Here is a 25,343-nt window from a genome sequence, read left to right on the forward strand (position 1 = left end):
AATAATGTGAGATCAATAAAAGTAGTGCCAATCATGTTGGAGGTAAATTAAATAATCAAGAGTGTTGTTTATGCTTTACATACCAAGTGTTGTCACCGATTCCTTGTAGAGACGCCACACCGCTGCTTTTGTCACATGGGATGGCAGCAGCTTTCCACCAAAGTGTTTGTGTCCTGGGTGGTGTCCTGGAAATAATATTGCATTATCCTTTGCATAGTTGTTGATGAAGTTCATAACTTGCTGCAAATCCTCATGCTTCAGGTGTAACCTGTGCTTGCTTGGGCCAGCTCTCTTTTTGATGGGAGTCCTTAGATCATTCTCCTTGTATGACTGGTGGAGGAGAGGCAGATGTGTTCCACTGAAAGGCAAATTCCTGATAAATATTTTAGCATTATTATACAATAGATGGCCTTAATCACCGCCAGACACAACTGGCTAACTTGATGGGTCATGTAATCATCTGGCGAAGTGAGTCTTTTGTTTAGACATGTAACTAGCTAGCTAAACAATGAACTATAAACCCAACCCATAGAGTACTAGCAATACAAACCGATTGGCATAGCTAGTTAAAGCTACCCAACTAGGTTAAATGTTAGTTAGCTAGCTAACATTAGGCCATAACTAGCAATGCAAATGGCTGAGATAGTACTAATATTACTACACAGATCATAAACGTAACGTTAGCTAGTGAGCCAGCCAGCTAACGTTTGCTAGCTAGCTAACAGTACACTTTAACTTGGAGTATTTTGTTTAGACATGTAGCTACAGTTGCAGTCATCCCAATCCAAAGAGTATGGGCAATACAAACCGGTTGTCATAGCTTTCTGACAAAATTAGAAACATATATCTGAAAATGTAGTTAAGACTCTTACCCGTATACATGGATGAACGCTTCACGGCAGACTGCAACCCCTTTCATTAAATAAGACGTTCTGTGTCATTTCTTTTTTGTTTGTACAGCTTGATTGGCCTGTTGTGTCAAGTCACTCTGGTTAACACGGACTGTGTGCAATGCCATAAGAATCATCAGATCTTTCTTCCGCTCTGTCACAGATGCCAGGGTTGCCTTTAGTTTGAAGATGTAATCCAGAGAAACACTTTTACAGTTCTCCATGATATGTTTCAAAATAGCTGCAGTAGAAAGGATTATCTACCAAGCAGCTCATGCTATAAACAGAAGGTGCTACATGGCGAACTCATCTTTCGGCATGTCCAGCCCATTAATTATCTCAGCCAATAATGGCTTGTGGGAAGATTCCTGTCTTTTTCCGTGGCTAAAGCAACTAGGCTTGTAATTTAACAATTGTATTCATACTTACAGATGGCAAACACATTTGTTATTAAGGCACATGAAAGTTCACATGTTCCAGAAGGCATTTCTGCCAAAGAAAGCATTTTGATAAAAAAAAGAACTTTCAAAATGCCTCTTCTGTGAAGTAGTGACGTGCAACATATGCCTAGTTTCCTGAAGCAAGTCACATTTATGCCCATGCATATATGGCCTTTTGGGCACTAGAGGCCTATATCATTCTCTATGATTTGGTATCGAAGTGGCGTGAAATAGTTTCCCTTGTCCTTACATCAAAGACCGTAAACTCTGTGGTTACATGTTTGTCTACTTTGGTTTGGTAGAGGTCTTTCAAATTATGTCATTACCAACCCCGACTGAAAATCCACATCCGGTTTCAAAAGAAATGGGATCATATAGTGAATTTATTTATTTAACTAGGCAAGTCAGTTAAGAACAAATTCTTATTTACAATGACGGCCTAGGAACAGTGGGTTAACTGCCTTGTTCAGGGGCAGAACAACAGAGTTTTACCTTGTCAGCTCAGGAATTCGTTCCACCAACCTTTCGGTTACTGGCCCAATGCTCTAACAACTAAGCTACCTGCCGCCCCAAAATATATCTCAATTGCATTCTCCCCACACGTCCACTTTCTCAAAACCCATTGAATGAGCAAGCCAGAGGTCCCACCCCTCTGACCTTCTACTCAAATGGATTTAAAGAACGAAAGAATACGCGGCGAGTATGCAATTGAGATTCACACAATGAGAAAAACGTGCCAACATCCCCTGCAGTAAATAAACGTGTAGGTTTTCTGGATAACTTTTTTAAATGATTGTGAGTGAATCAAAGTATTTAATGTAATTCAAATTCAATAAAAAAATACACGCATGCATAATAGCATGTTTTTTTTTTTTACAACAGACAGAGGTAATAATGGTGGGCAAAGTTGCCATAAGTATAGACAAAACAATGTGATGACCAAATTACACCAAACCAAGGTTAACGTCATTAATTTGTTGAAGAATATTGCTCAATGTGCCTTGCCCACTATACCCTCCCTTTGAGTACGTTCAGTCTTGACAGAATGGAAAATACAATGTTTGCAGTCCCGCATTGTCTCCACATGAGAGCAGGACATCTCTACAGCAGACACAAGCAAACACGTGTTGCCTGCTGACAACTTTCTGAAGACTATTTAAAGCAGCTATGGACATTTTAGTTCATAAATCACTCACTTACTCAAAGAAGAGTACATTACTAAAATGCGTTTTAAAAAATGAAATATTAAAACTACCATGGCTGTAAATGTCACAATAAATAACATTATACTCTCATCCAGAAATCCAACAGGGATTTCACATTACATTATGAAGCTCTGTTTCAACAGTTAATAATGAAGTACGATCAATCGTTTGTTAACTCTGCGAAGTTGCTAGTGTGAAGTTGTACTCTGTGTGTGTGTGTCCGTTAGACATAAGTGCACTTTCATGGCTGTTATCATAAATCACTCAGTAAGGTCACTTCTGGAGATAAAATGACACAATCTGGCATGTTTGCTATGGTTTGTCTTAATCTACCCTGATAATTTATGCACATGACTGATAATTCCTAGGCCTACTGTATGTTCCAAACATGAGCAGGCTCCTGAGCAGAGACTTCAGTAGGAGTCTGACAATATACATTTTTTACATTCTAATGCTGGTGAAAACACAGATTTAATTAGTAATTATGTAAGTAATTATGTTCTTTTTGTTCATTATATATATATCTTATATATGTGCAAGAGCCATCTTTACAGCTTCATAAACATGACAAAAATATGTGAGCTCTTTTTCCATTCTCGTCCATGTCAGTTCATATCATTTTGGCAATATGCACAAGACACCTTTGGGTGGACAGAAACAATTTAGAAACAAAGGGTCCGGCAGACAAGAGTATTTGTCTGTCTGTTTCCATCCATGATGTCACAACGTCCATTCACTTACTCTCTATCTGTAATGACCAAGAGGAGACATAGTCCAATGGCTTTTACGATGTCCCCTCCCATCATGGTGGAGGAATTTAGCTCTTGTTTAATTGTAAGTATTCTGGGCAGATAAGTGTAGTGGTACGCAATTTACCTAGGGCTGGTCACGGGATAATAAGGACTCTCATGACATTTCCAGTCCATGAACCATTTGATCCAAAAATGTCCATGAACCATTTGAAGCAGACATGCAATAAAATAACACCATCATTGCCTTTTTCTATGCCTCAGTGCACTTTCCCATTCTGCAGCTTTTCCACATTCACCTTTCCAGGAGAACGCAAAACACCAATGCAGCCACGGGCCATTTTATGCATCCACATCACGTTCATAATGTCGAGACAGAAACTGGGGCCCATCCAGGCACAGCGGCCACCAAAGGTCACCCGGTAGAAGGGTTCCGTCCCGTACACGGCATACATCCGGCTGTAGTACAGTGGCATGACCGCTATCCTCACCAGGAAGAAGGATGCTGTCATGGCAATGCCGTTGACCATATTTGGTAATGATCTTTTTGGGTAACCAAGCACTTCAAAGAACCAGCTGAAAGATAGATACAGTTAGTACAGTTATGGATGGTGACTGAGTGAGATAAGAGTTGAAGATGAACTCACTTTGTAATGGAGTCATCGATATCAACTGGCATTGTTCCAGAAAGGTCACCTACATCACACATATATACAGTGCCTTCAGAAAGAGTCCCCAGTATTCCATGACCAGCCCTATGTAAAATGTGTATCACTACGCTACAATCCTCCACCATGATGGGAGGACATGGTAAAAGTCATTGTACTACGTCTTGACTTATTCCACATTTTGTGGGTTACAGCCGGAATAAAAAATGGATTAAAATAGATTTTTTTCCCCCTGTCACCCAACTACACACAATACCCAATACAAAGTGAAAACATATTTAGACATTTTATGCAATACTTATGTAAATGAGATTACTCTTTCATTTTCAATAAATTTGCAAACATTTCTAAAAATATATGTTTTGACTTTGTTATTATGGGGTATTGTGTGTAAATGGGTGATTTTTTTGTTGTTTTAATTAAAAATTGATAAAAATAAAAATGAACACAACAAAATGTGGAAAAAGTCAAGGGGTGTGAACACTTTCTGAAGGCACATATACCCAGCACTTGAAAGATTTGAAGTACAATTCTTTAACAGTGCATCTGTATTTTGTCTTTGTTGGATTCAAATCAGGATAATAGCATACAATTAGAAATGTGACTGAAATGTGTTTAAGTATGAAACATGGGTCTCTAATAATGCTGTCAGATACAGGCTTTTGGCTGGGTGTGTCTGGTCTGACTTACTATAAGTAGTTAAACAAATGGTCAATACTTTTTCTAAAATGGTTAAATGCACTACTACCAATGACAAAAGCCCTTCTGCAAATACATTCAGGGCACCAAGGCTCCCTCTACTTCCCAGGTAATGTTGTGCGTGCGAGTTTGCACACGTGCATGAGTCCATTTGGCAGTGAAGTTACCTACCGCTGATTCACACAAGGAGTGGAAAGCTCTGCGACCAGACGGAAGTTAGCAAAATAAGGCAACATTCCTATGCTCTAAAAGAGAAAGAACAAAGTGCAAAGAAAATAATGACAAGAGAAGTACTCTCAATAATATTTGAGTTCAGGATAAATCATGATCGTAAACTTACTGTACGATCTCTAAAAAGGAAAAATCGAGGTGCACTTACTGGGGTTATGACACTGTTAATAAACTTGGGTCACAGACATTTTCAAGATGTGTACAAAAAGTGGTGGTGAACATTCCAGCAGTGCATGCTCATACCTCTAAGTACTGGTAAGTCCATACTGTTATTAGGCAACATGTGCTCAATGTACCACAACATAATCCACTACAGACAAGATAGGAAGGGGCCCCTTCTGTACCTAGCCAACTGACACAGGCCTGCTCTTTGTTTAGGCCATTTTTTGCATGTACTGTATAGTCAGCATGTTAGAGACACAAGACTAGGTTAATTGATCACACATTAGGGATGCACGATACGTCGGTGAACATATCGGAATCGGCCGATATTAGCTAAAACAAATGCCAACATCAGTATCGGCCCAATTTCTAGTCTAACGCCGATGTGAAAAACCAATGTCAAAGCTGTTGTGCTATATAACGTAGGTACATGAAGTAATGACGCCACGTAAACATTTGTGCTACACCTGCAACACAGCATTCCTAACCTAGCCCACAATGTCTGCTGTGTGGATCGAGCAGTCAACAAGTCGAGCAGTCATTTGAAAGAGTAAGAACATTTAAGCGAGACAACTCAAAGGTGAAATCCATTAACGCCAAGATAATGGAATTCATTGCCCTCGACAATCAACCGTTCTGTCTTGGGTGATGTTGGCTTTCGCGACTGGTCGAGCACCGGTACACACTAACGTTACCAAGTACGCTATTGTTCAGATGTTGCCCTACCGGAGTTACACAGTAATAGCATCACTGCTATTAGGTTCACGACATACTATGGAACGCCGTTTGGGTCTTTGCGTGTCCAAAAAATATACACGTCAAATAACACTATTTGACAATAACACTATTTGATGCGTTAAATAAGCTTTAAATTCGACACGTCAAATAACACAGTTCTATTATAGAATGTTGTGTGTTTTGAATATGCACGTGCAAGCCATGCGCCACCAATACTATCAGTAGCACTGTCAAAGCTGTACAAAAAAGTCTGCAAACAAGCAAACACCGGCCACGAACGATATGTTTACAATACCGCGTTGGTAATAAAGCATTATTTGTTCGACAGCAACTTCTGGGGTAGCTAGCTAGCTTTAGCTTGGTACCTAGCTAGCACCAATACAGCCTGAAAACAATGACCAATAGAAACTGCAGTCATTTTCACTATTCTTAGCAATGATTTAGGAATCCTTGTGAGTAAGTATTAGCTAGGTAACCAGTTGTTGTTCGCCTATTGAAATTGAACTTCAGTTCATGAAAATAAATAGCTAGCCAGCTACTTAACCCTGTTGCCCAAAGATAACGTTATAAGCAGCCAGATAGCTTCCTCTGGCTAGTGAGGCTCAACCTGACTGGATTATGTGTTGTGAAGCTAGCCACAATAAGGATTAGGCACAATAGTGGAATTTGCGGTTTGCTTCAAAATAAAAGTACCCCTTTGAAAGTGATGCAGGTTACAATTGGTGGAATCATGCCATATTTAGACTAGATAATGTTAAAGAAGGTTGTAATGCAAAGCAATGAAATGCGGTATGAGTCTACTCGGTGACACTCACAGAACACAACTGTGAAGAGTTTACGCAAATATTAGCGTTGTAGCTCTTATCGCGGGACTGTGGGAAATCACCTCCCCAGTCAGCCTATTGTGTGTATTGACATTCATTTTGCACTGTACAGCATTATCTAAGGATTGGGGATCAATGAAATGGGGTAACAGTCTACTCAATACCCAAGATATTTTTTGCCAACGTCGTCCTCAGAGTTATCAGACTACAAAACATTCACACAGTATTGTTTTTCCTCTGGAATATTGTTCAATACACATAGGTTGACAATAAATGTGGCTCAATTCACAGTTGTTTCAGAGTCCCGCAATAAGAGCCACGATGCTAATGTTCTGCTGGAGGCAGGGGCTTTCTCCTATAGAGCTCTATTTTTATAGAATGGTCTGCCTATCCATGTGAGAGACGCAGACTCGGTCTCGACCTTTAAGTCTTTATTGAAGACTCATCTATTCAGTAGGTCCTATGATTGAGTGTAGTCTGGCCCAGGAGTGTGAAGGTGAACGGAAAGGCACTGGAGAGACAAACCGCCCTTGCCGTCTCTTCCTGGCCGGTTCCCCTCTCTCCACTGGAATTCTCTGCCTCTAACCCTATTACAGGGCCTGAGTCACTGGCTTACTGGTGCTCTTCCATGCCGTCCCTAGGAGGGGTGCGTCACTTGAGTCGATTGAGTCACTGACGTGAACTTCCTGTCCGGGTTGGCGCCCCCCCTTGGGTTTGTGCCGTGGGGGAGATCTTTGTGGGCTATACTCGGCCTTGTCTCAGGATGGTAAGTTGGTGGTTGAAGATATCCTTCTAGTAGCTAGCTAACTATAGCTACTGAAACAGATTGTCGTTTTGCTATGTTTTGGGGGAAGAATATTGTTTGCATCCATGAGCTAGCTAGCTTTTTTTATGACCAGCACTGTAGGTGCGCGAGACAACAGTACCAGCATCATAGCATACGTATGGATGAATCATTGTGAAATATGAAATACGAGTGATAGTGTAATAACTATATACAAAATTCATGAACGCGTTAAATTATTAGGTGACATACAATCATATTCAGGTCCTGATTGGTCAACAATATTATTTGACACGTCAAATAGTGTTATTTGACGTGTATCTTTTTTGACATGCAAAGACCCAAACAGCGTTCCATAGAAATCCTGGTTGAGAATGAAACGACTGAACAAATGAACAACCAAACAGCACAGCAAGTAAGTGAAAGAAATAGGTTTGATTACCGTATGTTTTACTGGTAATGAGGACATACGTAAATGCCAACAAAATAACTTTTTGGTCAGTGTGGTGTGTGTAACCTTTATTTAACTAGGGAAGTCAGTTAAGAACTAATTCTTATTTACAATAACGGCCTACCCCGGACGACGCTGGGCCAATTGTGCGCCGCCCTATGGGACTCCCAATCACGGCTGGATGTGATAGCCTGAATTCGAACCCGGGACTGTAGTGATGCCTCTTGCACTGAGATGCAGTACCTTAGACCGCTGCGTCCATGTGTGTGTGTTAACTATTTAACTGGACTAGAATGCTTAAAAGGCCGCAAAATATTTTTATAGCGGTTATTGTAACGTTTTTTGGGGCAAGGAAAATATCGGATATCGGTCAAAAATGTTATATCGGTGCATCACTATCACACATGTTAGTGGAGGAGAGACAGAAAAAAATACATACCTAAACAAAACAGAAGTGCAACTAGTGAGAACTGGCACAATTAAAAGCCCCCATCTCAACATAGAAAAAGAGAACAAACACTCTAGAGAAAATAAAAGATGTATGGACTACCTATGTGGAAGACAGATAAGTTAATCTCATGATCAATTTCATAACCTTTACTCTACAATCCATTCTAACATTACCTCAAAAAGGTACCTGTAATTAGCCAGTGGTGGTGGCGATTTGGAAATATATGAGAGGTCCCTTTCTTTGTATAGTTGTATAGGTTGTAAGGTTGAAAGGTCAAAACAAGCAAAAAAGCCAGCATGCACCAATCACCATTACAGACTGAGTGAAGGGAAGGCTTCATTGCAGTATAGACAGAAAATCTACAGGATGGTTTACTGGGACACAGATTAGGCCCAGTCTGGGACTAAAAAGCACTTTCAATGGCGACTCTCCATTGAGCATGTTTTCTAGTCCAGGACTAGGCTGAATGTGTCCTGGAAACCCGCACTACAAGCCATCACATTCCATGCAAAAAATGGTCCCAATTGTCATCATCGTTAGTCTTAGCAGCCACTGAACCTGATGGCCCAGAACACCTACACAGGACAGGACCAAGAGTGAACCGTCATCTATCTATCTACCTAAACACACTGTTGTCTAGCTTCCGGTGGTACATCAAATAAAGAACAATGATTTTCATTCCAACTAGCTTCCAGATATTTCTTCTGACTCATACATGCACAAAAGACAGTGCAAAGTGTCCTTCCTCAATAAAACTCAAAATTGTCAGCAAAATGCCTAGTTTAAACTCCATCCTTAGCGATTTTTATATCATACATACAATTGAACAAGCAACATATCAAAAGTGCTTGACAACTGTAGCTGCTTACTTACACTGTACCTTCCAAAGAGGGGAGGGAAACAATTTACAGTGTTCCATTACTGGGTAATACTGCAGTAAAACACCTTTTGCAATTATTAAAACTGAGTAATAACACTTGTAGCAATGTACTTATAGGTCAATTACACAGTAACAACACTGTAAATCAAAGTGTTCCAAATATAATGCTGACTAAAGTGGAACTCTACTATTTCATCACTGACCAGACCTTTGTTATCCACTCTAACCCATCAAACTACATGGGTGTTCACCCTTGGCCCTTCCCCATCTTGCCTGCACATTCTGCTCTGGGTCAGTAAGGAACTCACCAGTACATAGTAGTAAGCATACAGTGCTGCCAGGTGGTGGATTACAAAAAACTTGTCCCCTATCGCCCGCCAATAGTAACATATGAGCAGCATATCTGCAAGACAGACAAGGGAGATAGCTCACTGCATGGGTCAACATAATCCATGGGAATATGCAAAGTAATACAACGGTTAGACATGTCTGAAGTGGAGACCCACCTGATAGGAGGTAGCCACAGGTTATGGCCACATTTATTTTCACCAGTGACGGATCTCCCCTATTGGCAAGATAGCACAAAGCACATGTTGAAAATATGATAAGAAAGCATGGTGTCAAATATACAAAATATGACTATTCTACCAAGGATTGCACACTTAGCACTCAGTAGTCAGGGAGATTCTTACCAGACAGGGTCTTCATTGACTGCATCATCATGAAGTAATATGTAGAGACAAAAAAGCCCCACTATCAAGGCGTGCAATGTAGACACAGTTCTAGAAAACACAAAAAACAGACAAATACTCATAAAAGCATACTTCCTTAAACGTAACATTTGACGGCAGCGGTGGGATTCCACGCATATGGACAATTCTTGACAACGATATTTGAAAGCGTCTACGCTCAGAAATATGCTTCAACTGGGAAAATGATAATACAATAGGTCTTCTGATAGGAGCTTTGATTGAATAGTCAATAATATAATTTCTCAGATGATCAGATGCTGTACCTGGAGTTCCACTCTATGGTGTGTCTGGGACTGAGACGGTGGTACCCAGGAAAGAACTGAGCAGAGATCCAGGGGCTGACAAAGTGGAACAGACACTGGAACGTCACAAAGCTGGTGGCGGCGATGGACAGGACCAGCGGAGAGAAGCTCTCCATGATCACTCGTTACTGAGAGAGATAGAAAAAACAGACAGGGGAGTGTGAGTTCATAGTAGAGTGTCAAATAGGAGCGTGAGATATGAAAACATACAGCACAGTAAGTCAGACTACATCAACTGATATTTTATACTAATACACTCACTCAGAGAAAGAGATGTAATAGTTTCTCAAAACGATAGGTGTCAATTATTGGCACCCCTAAAGATTCTTATAAATAAAATATGCATTCATTTTCAACTTTTTAAAATTCATTCCAGCTTAAAAAAGGTCAAATGCAGCCATTTTTAATCTCTACATCAAAACATTTCTGGGTAACAATTAAGTACCTTACTGTGATTGTTTTAAATATAAAAAAATATCAAGCAAAAATTTAAATATTGGGGCTTCTTAGCAAAGAGCAATTTCTCATGCAATACTTTTGCTAGGACTGTCTGGGAGTGGTCTAAGTGGGGAGGGGAACATTTTAAAATAGCTGTTTGAAACTCTCTTACAGGTCTATTACCTAATTTACAGCCTGTAACCAAGCAGCCCAAAACAAAATCCTGCCAAAAGAGGCTGACATTTGAGGCAGTCTTTTCAAACAGCTCTTACACTAAAAGCTCATTATCAGTTTCACAACCTCAGTGAGGAAATCAAAAGTTTGGAACCGGTTCAGGGAACAGAACTAAAAACAACCAAAGTTTTTGAGGAGCTGAACCCGAAATGAAAGCGATCTATACTGTTCAGGAGCAGAACCGTTACTTTAAAAGCATTGGAACCGGTTAATAATGTTTTTTACGTTCCAAGCATTTTTTTCCAGTCCCCCCAAAAAAAACATTTTAAAACCACATAGCAAAGCCCTCGCTCTGTCACTCAGAAACATATTCCAGCATCTGTGGTGAGTTTGCTAGCTGGAAATCTTTGCCAGTAGCTTGCGTAGGCTACCTGCACCTCCCCGCTGAAGCATAGGTTACTGCAGCCTACTGAGGACATTACAAGCATTACAAAAAAAAATATTTTCACATTGGATTCATTAATTACAAAAAGACGTGTTTTAATTATAGTGCTGCTCTGCGCACACAAGTTCCTCCATAAAAGCCACTCCTCTGTAGGTATTATTCAGATAATGCATGTCATAACAAGATGCCCAGTGATTCAAGGCAAGCTTTCTTCATCCTCCCTTGCCGCAAAATGTCAGTTGCACCACGCAGTGAGGAAGATGTTGAGAGGCAAAGAAAAATCCAGTGGCCAAAGTTGGAGAATTACCGAACTTGGTTATGTCTTCGTGTCACCCAAATCTTCCATGCCAATAAGCTCTTTAAGGGTTGCCAGAAAAAAAGCCTTTGATGAGAGCAACCAACAAATGTAAACACCTGGAGTTTGCTAAACAGCATTGGTACCGGTGCTCTGGTCAGATGACACGAAAATAGAGGTCTTTGCCATGCACACCAGTGGTGAGTTTGGCGTCAAAAGAAGGATGCATATGCAGAAAATAATCTCACCTATTGTAAAATATGATGGTGGATCTTTGACGTTATGGGGCTGTTTTGCTTCCACTGGTCTTCGGGCCCTTGATAAAAGGTCAACAGCATCATGAACTCTTCCAAGTACCAGGACATTTTAGCAAAAAACCTGGTTGCCTTTGCCAGGAAGCTGAAAACTGGCCACAAGTGGATTTTCCAGCAAGACAATAACCCCAATCACTAATCAAAAACCACAAAGAAATTGTTAATTGACCACAACATTTTGCGATGGCCATCTCAGTCTCCGGACTTGAACCCCATTGAAAACCTGTGGTTTGAATTTAAGAAGGCAGTCCATAAGCACAGACAAAAGGATCTGGAAAGATTCTGTATAGAGGAATGGTCTAAGATCCCTTGCGATGTGTTCTCCAATCTCATAAAACATTTTTAGAAAAAGGGCTCAGGGCCGTTATCCTCGCAAGGGGATATTGAAAACAGGGGTGCCAATAATTGACAGCAATTTTGTTGAGAATTATCTGTATTACTTGTTAAACAAAATCTATTTCACTTAACAACTGTATTAATATAAAATTATTTGTTTGTTTTTTTAAACTATTTGAGCATACAATATAGCTCAGTATTTGAATTAGTTATTTTATACAGTACTTTTTGCTCATCTTTATCAAGGGTACCAATTATGTTGGACTGTATGTCATCACTTGCTTCTGCAGTATCTAACCTCGGGCCAGGACCCATGTATTTACCACCGGCTGCCTTGAAACAGTGGAGTATTTGCCTATTCCTACATAGTATTTGTTGATTTAGTTGCGTTATCACGTTAAGGTCATAATCAGTCCATGGGTCAGCCAAAGCCACATCTCATGTTCTCCCCCACTGCTTTACAAATAGGCCAGTCACACTCTCACTCATGTGGTCATCAGATCCTTTGGTGAAGGGGTGTAGTAGATGACCCTGACCTTCTGTTCACCTGTCATTACTAAAGCTGGAGCGGACATATTTTATGCAAGGATTTATTTGGTGAGAGGCATTTTAGGAGGAAGTGAAACTGTATGACAAGTGAAACTGTATGGCAAACTGCATTCCTCAAAGTTACTTGAAGTGTTTCTGTATTTCTTGTTTTTCGAGGTTCTCAATCGTTGAACTCAAATTCTGCTCAGCTCCCTACTAAGACTAACATGTCCATTTAGAAGTGTTGTTTCCTCAAAATGGTGAGAAACATTCCTAGTGCCCTTAAGAAAATCAGTTGGATGAACCAAACCTCACCTTTAGCTAACAGGAGTGGGCCGACCAATCATACTTGTAAAGAACTCTTTGACCGCATCTGGCTCTGTGTTAAAATCGCTGATGGTCTGTAACTAAATACAGGGACACAAGTAGATCCCCCTTATGTCACCACAGCCCTAAACCACAACCCTCCTCCACAAATGAAAGGAAACATGGGGAACCTCGCCAAGCTCTCCTCAAGTGTCTGGGTCAGGCAGTTGTTGATCACAAGTGAACCTGTCTGAAATAGCCAATGACTGAGGAAATATAAGATACTGTGGAATAGCCTCAATTGTGGTCAGACAGAAATCTGAACAGCTTACCTGTTTTAAGATAAAGTAGACAGCACTTTTTCAAACTAAAGCACGAATAACTACTGTACAATACAACATTATCTCTACAGTAGACACTGAGTACAGTATACTCTAGTACTAGGTTATGAGGGTAGATACTGTATTGACAGCAGTCCATAAGACAGTAGCGTCACTTAAGTGTGATACTGATAGGTCAATAGACAGGCAGACAATTGACACAAGGCAAGCACATCGCACACCATTGACAGAAGCATACTGTACTTACCCTCAAGTCACTGTAGTAGTTTCTAAGCAACGCTATTCCCCCGAGTAGAGGTGCTACATGGAGTAACACTTGTACTGGAAATGACACCCTATAACCGTCCCGTCATCGTGCGCTACAGAAGTGCGAGTAAGGACAAGTGAATTTCAAGGGGAATACCATTTCCCGATATATAAATACCCCCCATGATGTCGAAACCCAGGCTGTGTACAAGAGTACCCGTAAAACTGGTTGCCCGACATATTAAGGAAAAATGACTCCACATCGAAACGCAGGCTGTGTAGATGTACAATAGGAGTTGGTCGCTATACGGACGACTGTTTTACACCTAGGCTGAGATTTTTATATTGACTAAAAGGTAAACGCGTAAAACTGGTAGCCCGAAATATTTAGGCTGAAATGACTAGAATGACTTCAGCATATGTTCATGCAGGAGAAAATATAAACAATCCTGTTTTGACTCGTTTGCTTTAGCTAGTGACGCTGTCAACTTACCTTGTTTTTCACATAGTCATGAAATGGCTTTTAAATAGCCTAATCACAACGCTGCCTTTACATATTTTAAAGAAAAATGATGCTCAAGTTAATCCAAGCTAGCTATATTTGGAATGACTAGGCCTATTTCTTTGTGGCTTTTTTTCCCCGAAAAGATTTAGCCTAAGCCTGTTTTGAAAACTACTGTTAGGCGATGAATTCATCTGATGTTTGATAGTTGCACCCGGATGTGGGAGGTAATCTACTTCTTATTTTTTTTAAACAATAGTTTTTAGTCTCTATTGTCTTCTAAAGTCAGATATCTATCTTCCTCCCTCCATTTCGCACCTCTCCCTGTATGTCGCTTCTGCTTCTTCTTCCTTCTTCTTCGGTGGATTTTTTATGGCGGTTGGTAACCAACTTTAATGTGCATTACCGCCACCAACTGGACTGGAGTGTGGACTAGAAACAGGGAAGGCTCCGTTAACTCTTTAACAAAAAAATGCATTCAGCAACAAACATTTTCAGCCTGCTCACACTTGACACGTGTCCAAACTTTTTACAATTCTGGTATTGCATTGGCTTGTACACAAACGCTCTCACAGTGTATTTTATATACCCAACTTTACATGTGTCGGTAGCTCTTCCTCAAACATCAGTAATGTGCGTGTATGTATTGTGTGACGAAACAGATTGTTGTAAGTGGATATATGGTGCTTTCAAGAAAACTCGGAAACTTGGAGTTAAAATGTACATACATTATTTTTTGTTGAGATTCCTATTGGTCGATTCCAGTGGCGGCCAGTGCCGTTTATGATGAGGCAGGACAATAATTTTTTTCATAAGCATGGCCTTATTTCTATTACAGCATGATGGATGACTGTCATTCATATTCCATTCACCCAGTTCAATGTAACACATCGATAGGTTTAGGCTACAACATGATACTCTAATTTTCCCTATACCCATCATGACTTTGCTACAAACTAGCCTATCTGGAGTCATGGACTTGGGAGGAAATCCTGGACGGGAAAGGACCATGGACTCAAGCTGGGAATTATCGCCGCCCACAGTGGGAGATCGAGGCGGCGAGAGCTGAGAGGCGCTGGTATGAGGAGAGGGAGCGCAACGGACACGGGAGGCAGCCCCACAATTTTTTTTGGGGGGGGCACACGGGGAGATTGGCGGAGTCAGGTGGTAGACCTAAGCCAACTCCCCGTGCTTACCGGAAGCAGCGTGGTACTGGTAAGACACCGTGTTATGCTATGGAGCGCACGTTGTCCCCAGTGTGCGTTCAAAGCCCGGTGCGCTACATACCAGCCCCCCGCAAGTGCCATGCGAGTGCAGGCATCGAGCCAGGGCGGATGGTGCCAGCTCAGCGCGTCTGGTCTCCAGTGCGCCTCCTCGGTCCAGGTTATCCTGCGCCGGCGTTGCGCACTGTGTCTCCAGAGCGCTGGGAGGGTCCAGTTCGCCCAATGCCTGCTCTCCGCCCGTGCCGGGCCAAAGTGGGCATTCAGCCTGGAGTGTGGGTAAAGAGTGTCCGTACCAGAACTCCAGTGCTCCCCCACAGCCCGGTTTATCCTGTGCCTCCTCCTCGGACCAGGCCTCCAGTGGGTCTCCCCATCCTGGTCCATCCTGTGCCACCTCCCAGGACGGACTAGGCCTCCAGTGGGTCTCCCCATCCTGGTCCGTCCTGTGCCACCTCCCAGGACTAGGCCTCCAGTGGGTCTCCCCATCCTGGTCCGTCCTGTGCCACCTCCCAGGACTAGGCCTCCAGTGGGTCTCACCTGTCCAGAGCAGTCAGAGCTGCCCGCCAGTCAACAGTCGTCAGAGCTGCCCGCCAGTCAACAGTCGTCAGAGCTGCCCGCCAGTCAACAGTCGTCAGAGCTGCCCGCCAGTCAACAGTCGCCAGAGAGGCCAGACTGCCCTGAACTGCCGGAGTGGCCAGACTGCCCTGAACTGCCGGAGTGGCCAGACTGCCCTGAACTGCCCTGAACTGCCAAAGTGGCCAGGGACGCCCGCCAGCCCGGTGAGTCCTGTGCCTACGCCTAGGGCCAGGCCTCTGTCATGTCTCCCCAGCCTGGTAAGTCCTGTGCTTGTGCCCAGGGCCAGGCATCCATCATGTCTCCCCAGCCTGGTGAATCCTGGGTCAGTGCCGTCGGAGCAGCCAGGGACGCCCGCCAGCCGGGCGCAGCCAGGGTCGCCCGCCAGCCGGGCGCAGCCATTGCCGCCCGCCAGCCGGGCGCAACCATCGCCGGTCGCCAGCCGGGCGCAACCAGGGTCGCCCGCCAGCCGGGCGCAACCAGGGTTGCCCGCCAGCCGGGCGCAGCCATCGCCACCCGCCAGCCGGGCGCAGTCAGCGTCGCCCACCAGACCTTCGGCGCGGCCAGGTGCGCCACCAAAGAGGGCGACGTCAAGGGTGGAGCAGAGGCCACGTCCCGCACCTGAGCCGCCGCCGTAAGAAGGCCCACCCGGACCCTCCCCTTCAGAGTCAGGTTTTGCGGCCGGAGTCCGCACCTTTGGGGGGGGGGTACTGTAACGCCCTGGCCATAGAGAGGGGTTTTTTGTTCTTTATTTTGGTTAGGCCAGGGTGTTACATTGAGTGGGCGTTCTATGTTCCTTTTTCTATGTTTTGGTATTTCTTTGTTTTGGGCCATGTGTGTGGCTCCCAATCAGGCACAGCTGAAGCTCGTTGCTGCTGATTGGGAGTCACACATAAGGAGCATGTTTTTCCTTTGGGTTTTGTGGGAAATGGTTTCTGTTTGAGTATTTTCCTCACAGGACTGTTTGCTGTCGTTTTGTTCATTTTGTAGTGTTCTCTTGTTTATTTGAATTAAAACTCTAATGATGAACACATCCTCTGCTGCACCTTGGTTCCCTCTTCAAGACAGTCGTGACAGTAGGTGCACACAGGTCGAAAGAAAAATGTAGATGACACACAGTGACACATGGACAGACAGTGGCACATTCAATACCGCCTTGCACACTCTTGCCTGCATCTAGTTTATCCAGGGTGTAATCATTAGTCCAACAGTTTGTCCAAAATTCAGATATTTTTACGTTTAATAAACGTTTTTCAACAGAATCGGCGGAATGAATACTCTGATTACGCATAAACACAGTTCACTTTCATAGCACCCACATTGTATTCCTTCTCTCCTCAATACACTCTCCTCCTCTCACCTTTTCCCTTCGTTTGTGGACTTCAATGAAAAACACATCAGCTATATGTGACCAGGCGAAAAAAAACCTTTCCAAGCCAAACCGCTACACACAGCCTACATCGTTGTCACCATATTAGCTAAAGTAACGTCCTAGTCAACATAGCTGACAGAACTAATGTGCGAGTAAACCCACTACAACCATTAAGTAACGTTAGTGTATAGTCACAAGGCGGGCCCCGGTGGCAATAAATTAACAAAACCAAAAGCTTAACTTGACTTGGAAGAGTTCCGGTGTTGTGTTGGATAGTCATAGCCAGCTAGCTAACATAGCATACCTCTGTTTGAGCCAGGTGTTTGAGTAACTAAACTAGCCAGCTGCATTTGCTAAGTAAGTGAAAGTGAAAAAATATAAATCTCTCTTTCTCTCTTGCTTCATTTTTGAAGAAATTAATTTGTTAAACAGTTCAACTATTGTCTTTCTCTTTATGTCAACTACTCACCACATTTTATACACTGCAATGCTAGCTAGCTGTAGCTTATACTTTCAGTACTAAATTCATTCTCTGACCCTTTGATAGGGTGGATAACATGTCAGTTCATGCTGCAAGAACTCTGATAGGTTGGAGGACATCCTGACATCATGTCATAATTACTGTGTAAGTCTATGGAAGGGCCTCCTAGGTTTTGTATTGAAGTCAGTGTAGCAAGAGGAGGATGGAAGCTAGCTGTCCTCCGACTACACCATGGTGTTACCAAACAGAATGCTGTTGACGCTACTGTAGACCAATTTAAAACAGTGTGTTTTAATTCATTATTTGGTGACTATATTTAGTATAGGTTAATCTAAAAATTATAATTTTTTCAATGTTTATTTTTTTATGAAATTCACTGAGGAGGATGGTCCTCCCTTTCATCCTCTGAGGATCCTTCACTGGTCGGTTTCGGAGTTTCCAAGTTTTTAGTTGTCTTGAAAGTAGAAATAAGAACCGTGTGGAGTATCGTACTACTTTACTGTATGCCATTCACCCATAGCATGTCATTGAACCAGTCATATAAGTAAACAGTGTTGTGGGAACGCTAATGCCACAATATGACCAACATATTCAGTTGCTCTCTTGTCCTCTATCCAGCTGCTAGTCGACTTGATAAAGGACCAGACAACCCCCAGTGAATCTTTGTGCTCTCTGGAGCAACTGTTTACTTTTGATGTGTTGGAACAGCTACTTATGATTGATGTAAAAATAATCAACTGGGGCTGATATGCTCGATCCCTTCTAATTACAGCTTTCTGCTCCATTGATTGCGGAAGCATTAACACATATTTTAACTTGACAATTATATCAAGTACTATCCCTAGAGTTTGGAAGGCGGCCCATGTACTTCCTCTGCTTAAAGGTGGCGACCCGAGTGATCGAAATAATTATCGTCCCATTTCCAAACTCTCTTGCTGTAACGACTGCCGTGAGAGAGAGTGGACCAAAACACAGTGGAGTTAGTGTTCATCATATTTAAATATTAAAGAACACTATGCAAACAAAACAAGAAAAACCAACAGCCAAACAGTCCTGTCAGGTGAAACACAATGACAGAAACAATTACCCACAAAACCCCAACGGAAAAACATGCACTTATGTGTGACTCCCAATCAACCACAACGAACTTCAGCTGTGCCTGATTGGGAGCCACACACGGCCCAAAACAAAGAAATACAAAAACATAGAAAAAGAACATAGAACGCCCACCCAATGTAACACCCTGGCCTAACCAAAATAAAGAAAAAAAAAACCCTCTCTATGGCCAGGGCGTTATAGTACCCCCCCCCCCCCTCCAAGGTGCGGACTCCGGCCGCAAAACCTGACACTGAAGGGGAGGGTCTGGGTGGGCCTTCTTACGGCGGCGGCTCAGGTACGGGACGTGGCCTCTGCCCCACCCTTGGCGTCGCCCTCTTAGGTGGCGCACCTGGCCGCGCCGAAGGTCTGGTGGGCGACCCTGACTTCGCCCGGCTGGCGGGCGACCCTTGTTGCGCCCGGCTGGCGGGTGTCCCTTGCTGCGCCCGGCTGGCGGGCGGCGATGGCTGCGCCCGGCTGGCGGGTGACCCTTGCTGCGCCCGGCTGGCGGATGACCCTGGCTGCGCCCGGCGATGGCTGCGCCCGGCTGGCGGGCGGCGATGGCTACGCCCGGCGATGGCAGATCCGGACAGGCGGGCCACTCTGGCAGATCCGGCACGGCGGGCCACTCTGGCAGATCCGGCACGGCGGGCCACTCTGGCAGATCCGGCACGGCGGGCCACTCTGGCAGCTCCGAACAGGCGGGCCACTCTGGCAGCTCCGAACAGGCGGGCCACTCTGGCAGCTCCGAACAGGCGGGCCACTCTGGCAGCTTAGTCCTGGGAGGTGGCACCGGACGGACCAGGATGGGGAGACCCACTGGTGGCCTGGTCCTAGGAGGAGGCACAGGACTGACCAGGATGGGGAGATCCACTGGAGGCCTGGTCCGAGGAGGAGACACAGGACAGACCAGGAGGCCTGGTTCTGGGCGTAGGCACAGGACGTGCAGGGCTGGGAAGACATGCAGGAGGCCTGTTTCTGGGCGTAGGCACAGGATGTGCAGGGCTGGGAAGACATGCAGGAGGCCTGTTTCTGGGCGCAGGCACAGTCTTCAACAGACGGCCAGCACGCACCTCAGGACGAGTATGGAGAACTGACTCAGGTGACATCAATTCACTGACACGCTCCGTAGGGCGAATGCCGTGCCTTATGCACCAAACCAGCAGGTCTCTCATCTCTCTCTGCTCCAATCTCCCCATCAACTCCTTCACTGTCTCTGCTTTCCACCCTTCGCTCACCTCCAACATCAACCCGACTGGCTCTGGTTCCAACCTCGGCACCGCCAACTGTCCCGTGTGCCCCCCCAAAAAAACGTCTTGGGGCTGCCTCTCGTGCCTGTTGCGCTCTCTCTCCTCATACCATCGCCTCTCTGCTCTCGCCGCTTCGATCTCCCACTGCGGGAGGCGATACTCCCCAGCCTGAGTCCATGGTCCCTCTCCATCCAGTATTTGTTCCCACGTCCATGAGTCCATCATGCTGCTCTCCTGGTGCTGCTCCTTCCTCCGCTGCTTGGTCCTTTTGTGGTGGGTAATTCTGTAACGACTGCCGTGAGAGAGAGTGGACCAAAACGCAGCGGAGTTAGTGTTCATCATATTTAATTATTAAAGAACACTATGCAAACAAAACAAGAAAAACCGACAGCCAAACAGTCCTGTCAGGTGAAACACAATGACAGAAACAATTACCCACAAACCCCAACGGAAAAACATGCACTTATGTGTGACTCCCAATCAACCACAATGAACTTCAGCTGTGCCTGATTGGGAGCCACACACGGCCCAAAACAAAGAAATACAAAAAACATAGAAAAAGAACATAGAACGCCCACCCAATGTAACACCCTGGCCTAACCAAAATAAAGAACAAAAAACCCCTCTCTATGGCCAGGGCGTTACACTTGCCTGGCAAAAATCCTGGAATCATTGATTAATACTCAGCTTAGATCCCTTTAAACTGCTACATCTTTTCTGAATGTAAAACAGTCAAGGTTCAGACCAGGTCATAGTGCCATCTCTGCTACTTCTATGGTTTTAAATTATGTCATAAATTGTTTAAATACGAAGAAACACTGTGCTTTCCTCTTCATTGACCTGTCCAAGGCATTCACACTGTGGATCACACCTTACTTATTCAGAACCTCTCTACGATTGGCTTAGATCGGGCTGCTTGTAGCTGGTTTGAGAATTATTTAAAAAACAGATCACAGTGTGTACTTACTGATGGCGTTAAATCAGGATTTCTAGACATAACAAAAGGTGTCCCACAGGGTTCGATTCTTGGTCCAGTTCTTTTCACTATTTATATTAACAGCATTGGTCTATTTGTACAAAACTGTAACTTTAATCTGTATGCAGAAGACACTTGTATATGCTACTACACCTACGGCAGCTCAGGCTCTGTTGACTCTTCAATCTGCTTTTACTACCTTGCAGAAAGCCTTGGTTGACCTGTAGTTGGTACTAAATGCTGGTAAAACCAAGTAAATGTTTTTACCAAATCATGTAATAATGTAACTGATGATTTGTGCATAACTACATTAGATGGTGCCCTCATTGATCGTGTCCCCGCCTATAAATATCTGGGCATCTGGATTGACGAAAAGCTATCTTTTAAAAAGCATGTTGACGAGTTAGTCAAGAAATTAAGAATTCATTTGGGCTTCTTCTATAGGAATAGGGCTTGCCTTTCATTAAATAGTAGAAAACAGATAATTCTACATTTATTCCTGTTATAGATTATGGCGATATTATATACATGAATCCAGCTAGAGGAGCGGTGTTTTGAAGTCCTTGGGCACAATTTATCACAGTGCACTTTGTTTTATTACATCTGACAGTTTTGACACTCACAACTGCATCGTTTATCATAAAGTTGGTTGGACCTCACTAAAAACGCATAGGTCACTTCATTATTCTGTTTTTGTATATAAAGCCTAACTCAATAAACTACCAATTTACTTAAAACCTCTTACATCTAGACGTTCCGCTAGCGGAACACCTGCTCCAATATCCAATGATAGGCGTGGCGCGAATTACAAATTCCTCAAAAATCCCAAAACTTCAATTTCTCAAACATATGACTATTTTACACCATTTTAAAGACAAGACTCTCCTTTATCTAACCACACTGTCCGATTTCAAAAAGGCTTTACAGCGAAAGCAAAACATTAGATTATGTCAGCAGAAATAATCAGACACCCATTTTTCAAGCTAGCATATAATGTCACAAAAACCAAAACCACAGCTAAATGCAGCACTAACCTTTGATAATCTTCATCAGATGACACTCCTAGGACATTATGTTATACAATACATGCATGTTTTGTTCAATCAAGTTCATATTTATATCAAAAACCAGCTTTTTACATTAGCATGTGACGTTCAGAACTAGCATTCCCACCGAACACTTCCGGTGAATTTACTAAATTACTCACGATAAACGTTCACAAAAAACATAACAATTATTTTAAGAATTATAGATACAGAACTCCTTTATGCAATCGCTATGTCCGATTTTAAAATAGCTTTTCGGTGAAAGCACATTTTGCAATATTCTGAGTAGATAGCCTGGCCATCATGGCTAGCTATTTTGACACCCACCAAGTTTAGCCCTCACCAAACTCCGATTTACTATAATAAAAATTGGATTACCTTTGCTGTTCTTCGTCAGAATGCACTCCCGGGACTTCTACTTCAATAACAAATGTTGGTTTGGTTCCAAATAATCCATAGTTATATCCAAATAGTGGCGTTTTGTTGTGCATTTAAGACACTCTCCGAAGGGTGACGAAGGGTTACGCGCCCGACGCGTTTCGTGACAAAAAAATTCAAAATATTCCATTACCGTACTTCGAAGCATGTCAAACGCTGTTTAAAATCATTTTTCTCGTAAAAAAGCGATAATATTCCGACCGGGAGTCGTTGTTTTCGTTCAAAGACGAAAGAATAAAAACATGGTGTTGCCTCGTGCACGCGCCTCCAGTCTCATTGTTCTCTGATCGACCACTATCCAAATGCGCTACTGTTTTTCAGCCAGGGGCTCCAAAGGCATCATTCACTGTTTTGCCGCCTTCTGAGAGCCTATGGGAGCCGTAGGAAGTGTCACGTTACAGCAGAGATCCTCAGTTTTCAATAAAGAGAGTGTAGAAGGCCAAGAAATGGTCAGAGAGGGCACTTCCTGTAAGGAATCTTCTCAGGTTTTGGCCTGCCAAATGAGTTCTGTTATACTCACAGACACCATTCAAACAGTTTTAGAAACTTTGGAGTGTTTTCTATCCAAAGCTAATAATTATATGCATATTCTAGTTTCTGGGCAGGAGTAATAATCAGATTAAATCGGGTACGTTTTTTATCCGGCCGTGAAAATACTGCCCCCTATCCATAACAGGTTAACATCATTGTTGAAATATAGAAACTCAGAATACTACACTAGAACCCAGGATTGGTTAATGATGGAGACTCCACGTGTATCCACAGAGTTGGGTAAATCTGCCTTTTCCTACCAGGCCCCAATCATGTGGAATAATCTCCAAGCAACATTTCATTTGGATGTGTTGTTGTCTCTGGGTCCGTTTAGAAGAAAGACTAGGAATTTTTATATTGATACATGTGTTTGTTTGTTTGATTGTTTATATAATATTTGCTAATAAATTTAATACATTTTGTGTTTTAAATTGTGTATAATTGTCACGACTTCCGCCAAAGTCGGCTCCTCTTCTTGTTCGGGCGGCGTTCGGCAATCAACGTCACCGGCTTTCAAGCCATCGCCGCTCCATTTTTCATATATCCATTTGTCTTGTCTTGTTTCCATACACACCTGGTTTTCATTTCCCCAATTAAGCTACTTGTATTTAACCCTCTGTTTCCCATCATGTTTTGTGTGTAATTGTTCCATGTTGCTGTGGTGTCTTTTTACGCGCTTTACTTTTATGTTCCGTGTTTATGAGCGCATTTGATTTATGTTGTGCTCTCGTTTTGGAACTTTAATAAAGTGCGCCTGTTTACATCACGCTACTCTCCTGCACCTGACTTCGCCTCTTTTACACACGCTGACAGAATTACACACCTTCAATGGAGTCAGCAGGAGCAGGTACCTCGGTTAGAGGAGTCGAGGAGCGCGTCCAGGAACATTCGGCCATGTTACAACATCTTGGTGCCATGATGGATCGCGTTGTCCAGACCATGGACCGCTGGGAGAGACAGGAAGTCTCTCCAGTGCCTCGACCAACACAACCGGGGTTGTCTCCATCCGTTCCATCCAGAGAGAGTTACAGTGGGATGCGTCTCTCCCTTCCCAGGGAGTAGGATGGAACGGCAGCACAGTGCCAGGGATTCTTGTTACAACTGGACCTCTACCTGGCCACTGTGCACCCAGTTCCCTCAGGAGGGGAGAGAGTGGCCGCCCTCGTCTCCTGTCTCACAGGAAGAGCGCTGGAGTGTGCAAATGCCGTGTGGAGAGAAGAAGAAACGGCGCCAGAATTTTATCGACAGCATTAGCCATTAGGTTAGGGATCCCTATTTTCCCTATAGTTAGACCCTTCCTGGTACACGCTCTAGATAGGGTCCGGGCTAATCAAGGAGGCCACCATCTCCTTGGCCATGGTTATGCAGGGGAATCATGAGGAGAGAATCAGTCTCTTTCTCATTGACTCTCCTGCGTTTCCTGTGATACTAGGCCTTCCTTGGTTGGCTCTGCATAACCCCACTATTTCCTGGCAACAGAGGGCTCTCACGGGGTGGTCGCGAGAGTGCTCAGGGAGGTGTGTAGGGGTTTCCGCTGGTGCTACCACGGTGGAAAGTCCAGACCAGGTCTCCACCGTGCACATCCCCCCCCAGAATATGCCGATTTGGCTCTCGCCTTCTGTAAAAAGAAGGCGACTAAATGACCACCTCATCGACGGGGGGATTGTGCGATAAATCTCCTGGCAGACGCTGCACTTCCCAGGAGTCACGTGTATCCCCTGTCGCAAGCGGAGATGGTGGCTATGGATACATATGTCTCTGAATCCCTATGTCAGGGGTACATTCGGCCCTCTACTTCACTCGCCTCCTCAAGTTTCTTTTTTGAGAAGAAGGATGGAGGTTTACGCCCGTGCATTGACTATAGAGGTCTCAATCAAATCACGGTGAAGTACAGTTACCCGCTACCTCTTATCGCCATGGCGATTAAGTCAATGCATGGGGCGCTCTTCTTCACTAAACTGGATCTCAGGACTGCGTATAACCTGGTGCGTATCCAGGAGGGAGACGAGTGGAAGACAGCGTTCAGTATCACCACAGGGCATTATGAGTATCTCGTCATGCCGTACGGGTTGATGAATACTCCATCAGTTTTCCAATCCTTTGTAGACAAGATTTTCAGGGACCTGCACGGGCAGGGTGTAGTGGTGTATATCGATGGCATTCTGATTTACTCCGCTACACGCGCCGAGCATGTGTCCTTGGTGCACAAG

At 43.7% G+C, this 25,343-nt stretch overlaps 1 protein-coding gene across 6 annotated transcripts; it reads right to left on the minus strand.

Moving 5' to 3' along the window:
* Nucleotides 1–2,107: 2,107 nt before the first annotated feature.
* LOC106568894 (TLC domain-containing protein 4-B) lies at nucleotides 2,108–14,559 on the minus strand. Of its 6 annotated transcripts, XM_014139683.2 has the most exons (9): nucleotides 14,143–14,508; nucleotides 13,651–13,762; nucleotides 11,827–11,894; nucleotides 10,188–10,354; nucleotides 9,865–9,954; nucleotides 9,679–9,737; nucleotides 9,481–9,575; nucleotides 4,823–4,896; nucleotides 2,108–3,860 (listed from the first exon to the last, which is right to left on the minus strand). In XM_014139683.2, exons 4-9 carry the CDS (start codon nucleotides 10,340–10,342, stop codon nucleotides 3,545–3,547), a joined length of 789 nt encoding a protein of 262 aa, XP_013995158.1. In that variant the 5' UTR covers nucleotides 10,343–10,354; nucleotides 11,827–11,894; nucleotides 13,651–13,762; nucleotides 14,143–14,508; the 3' UTR covers nucleotides 2,108–3,544. The 6 variants fall into 6 exon arrangements, with proteins under 6 accessions (XP_013995158.1, XP_045549923.1, XP_013995157.1 ...); XM_045693967.1 differs by lacking the exon at nucleotides 13,651–13,762; XM_014139682.2 differs by lacking the exon at nucleotides 11,827–11,894.
* Nucleotides 14,560–25,343: the final 10,784 nt, after the last annotated feature.

This window comes from Salmo salar, chromosome ssa14, assembly GCF_905237065.1.
Source record: "Salmo salar chromosome ssa14, Ssal_v3.1, whole genome shotgun sequence".
Lineage (NCBI taxonomy): Eukaryota > Metazoa > Chordata > Actinopteri > Salmoniformes > Salmonidae > Salmo > Salmo salar.

Excerpts from the sequence above, each read along its gene's own strand:
- LOC106568894 (XM_014139684.2), bottom strand. The coding sequence starts at position 10,342 with ATGGAGAGCTTCTCTCCGCTGGTCCTGTCCATCGCCGCCACCAGCTTT. Across the intron at positions 9,955-10,187 it reads ACCATAGAGTGGAACTCCAG|AACTGTGTCTACATTGCACG; the intron begins GTACAGCATCTG and ends TGTGTTTTCTAG. Across the intron at positions 4,897-9,480 it reads ATGCTTACTACTATGTACTG|AGCATAGGAATGTTGCCTTA; the intron begins GTGAGTTCCTTA and ends TTTCTCTTTTAG.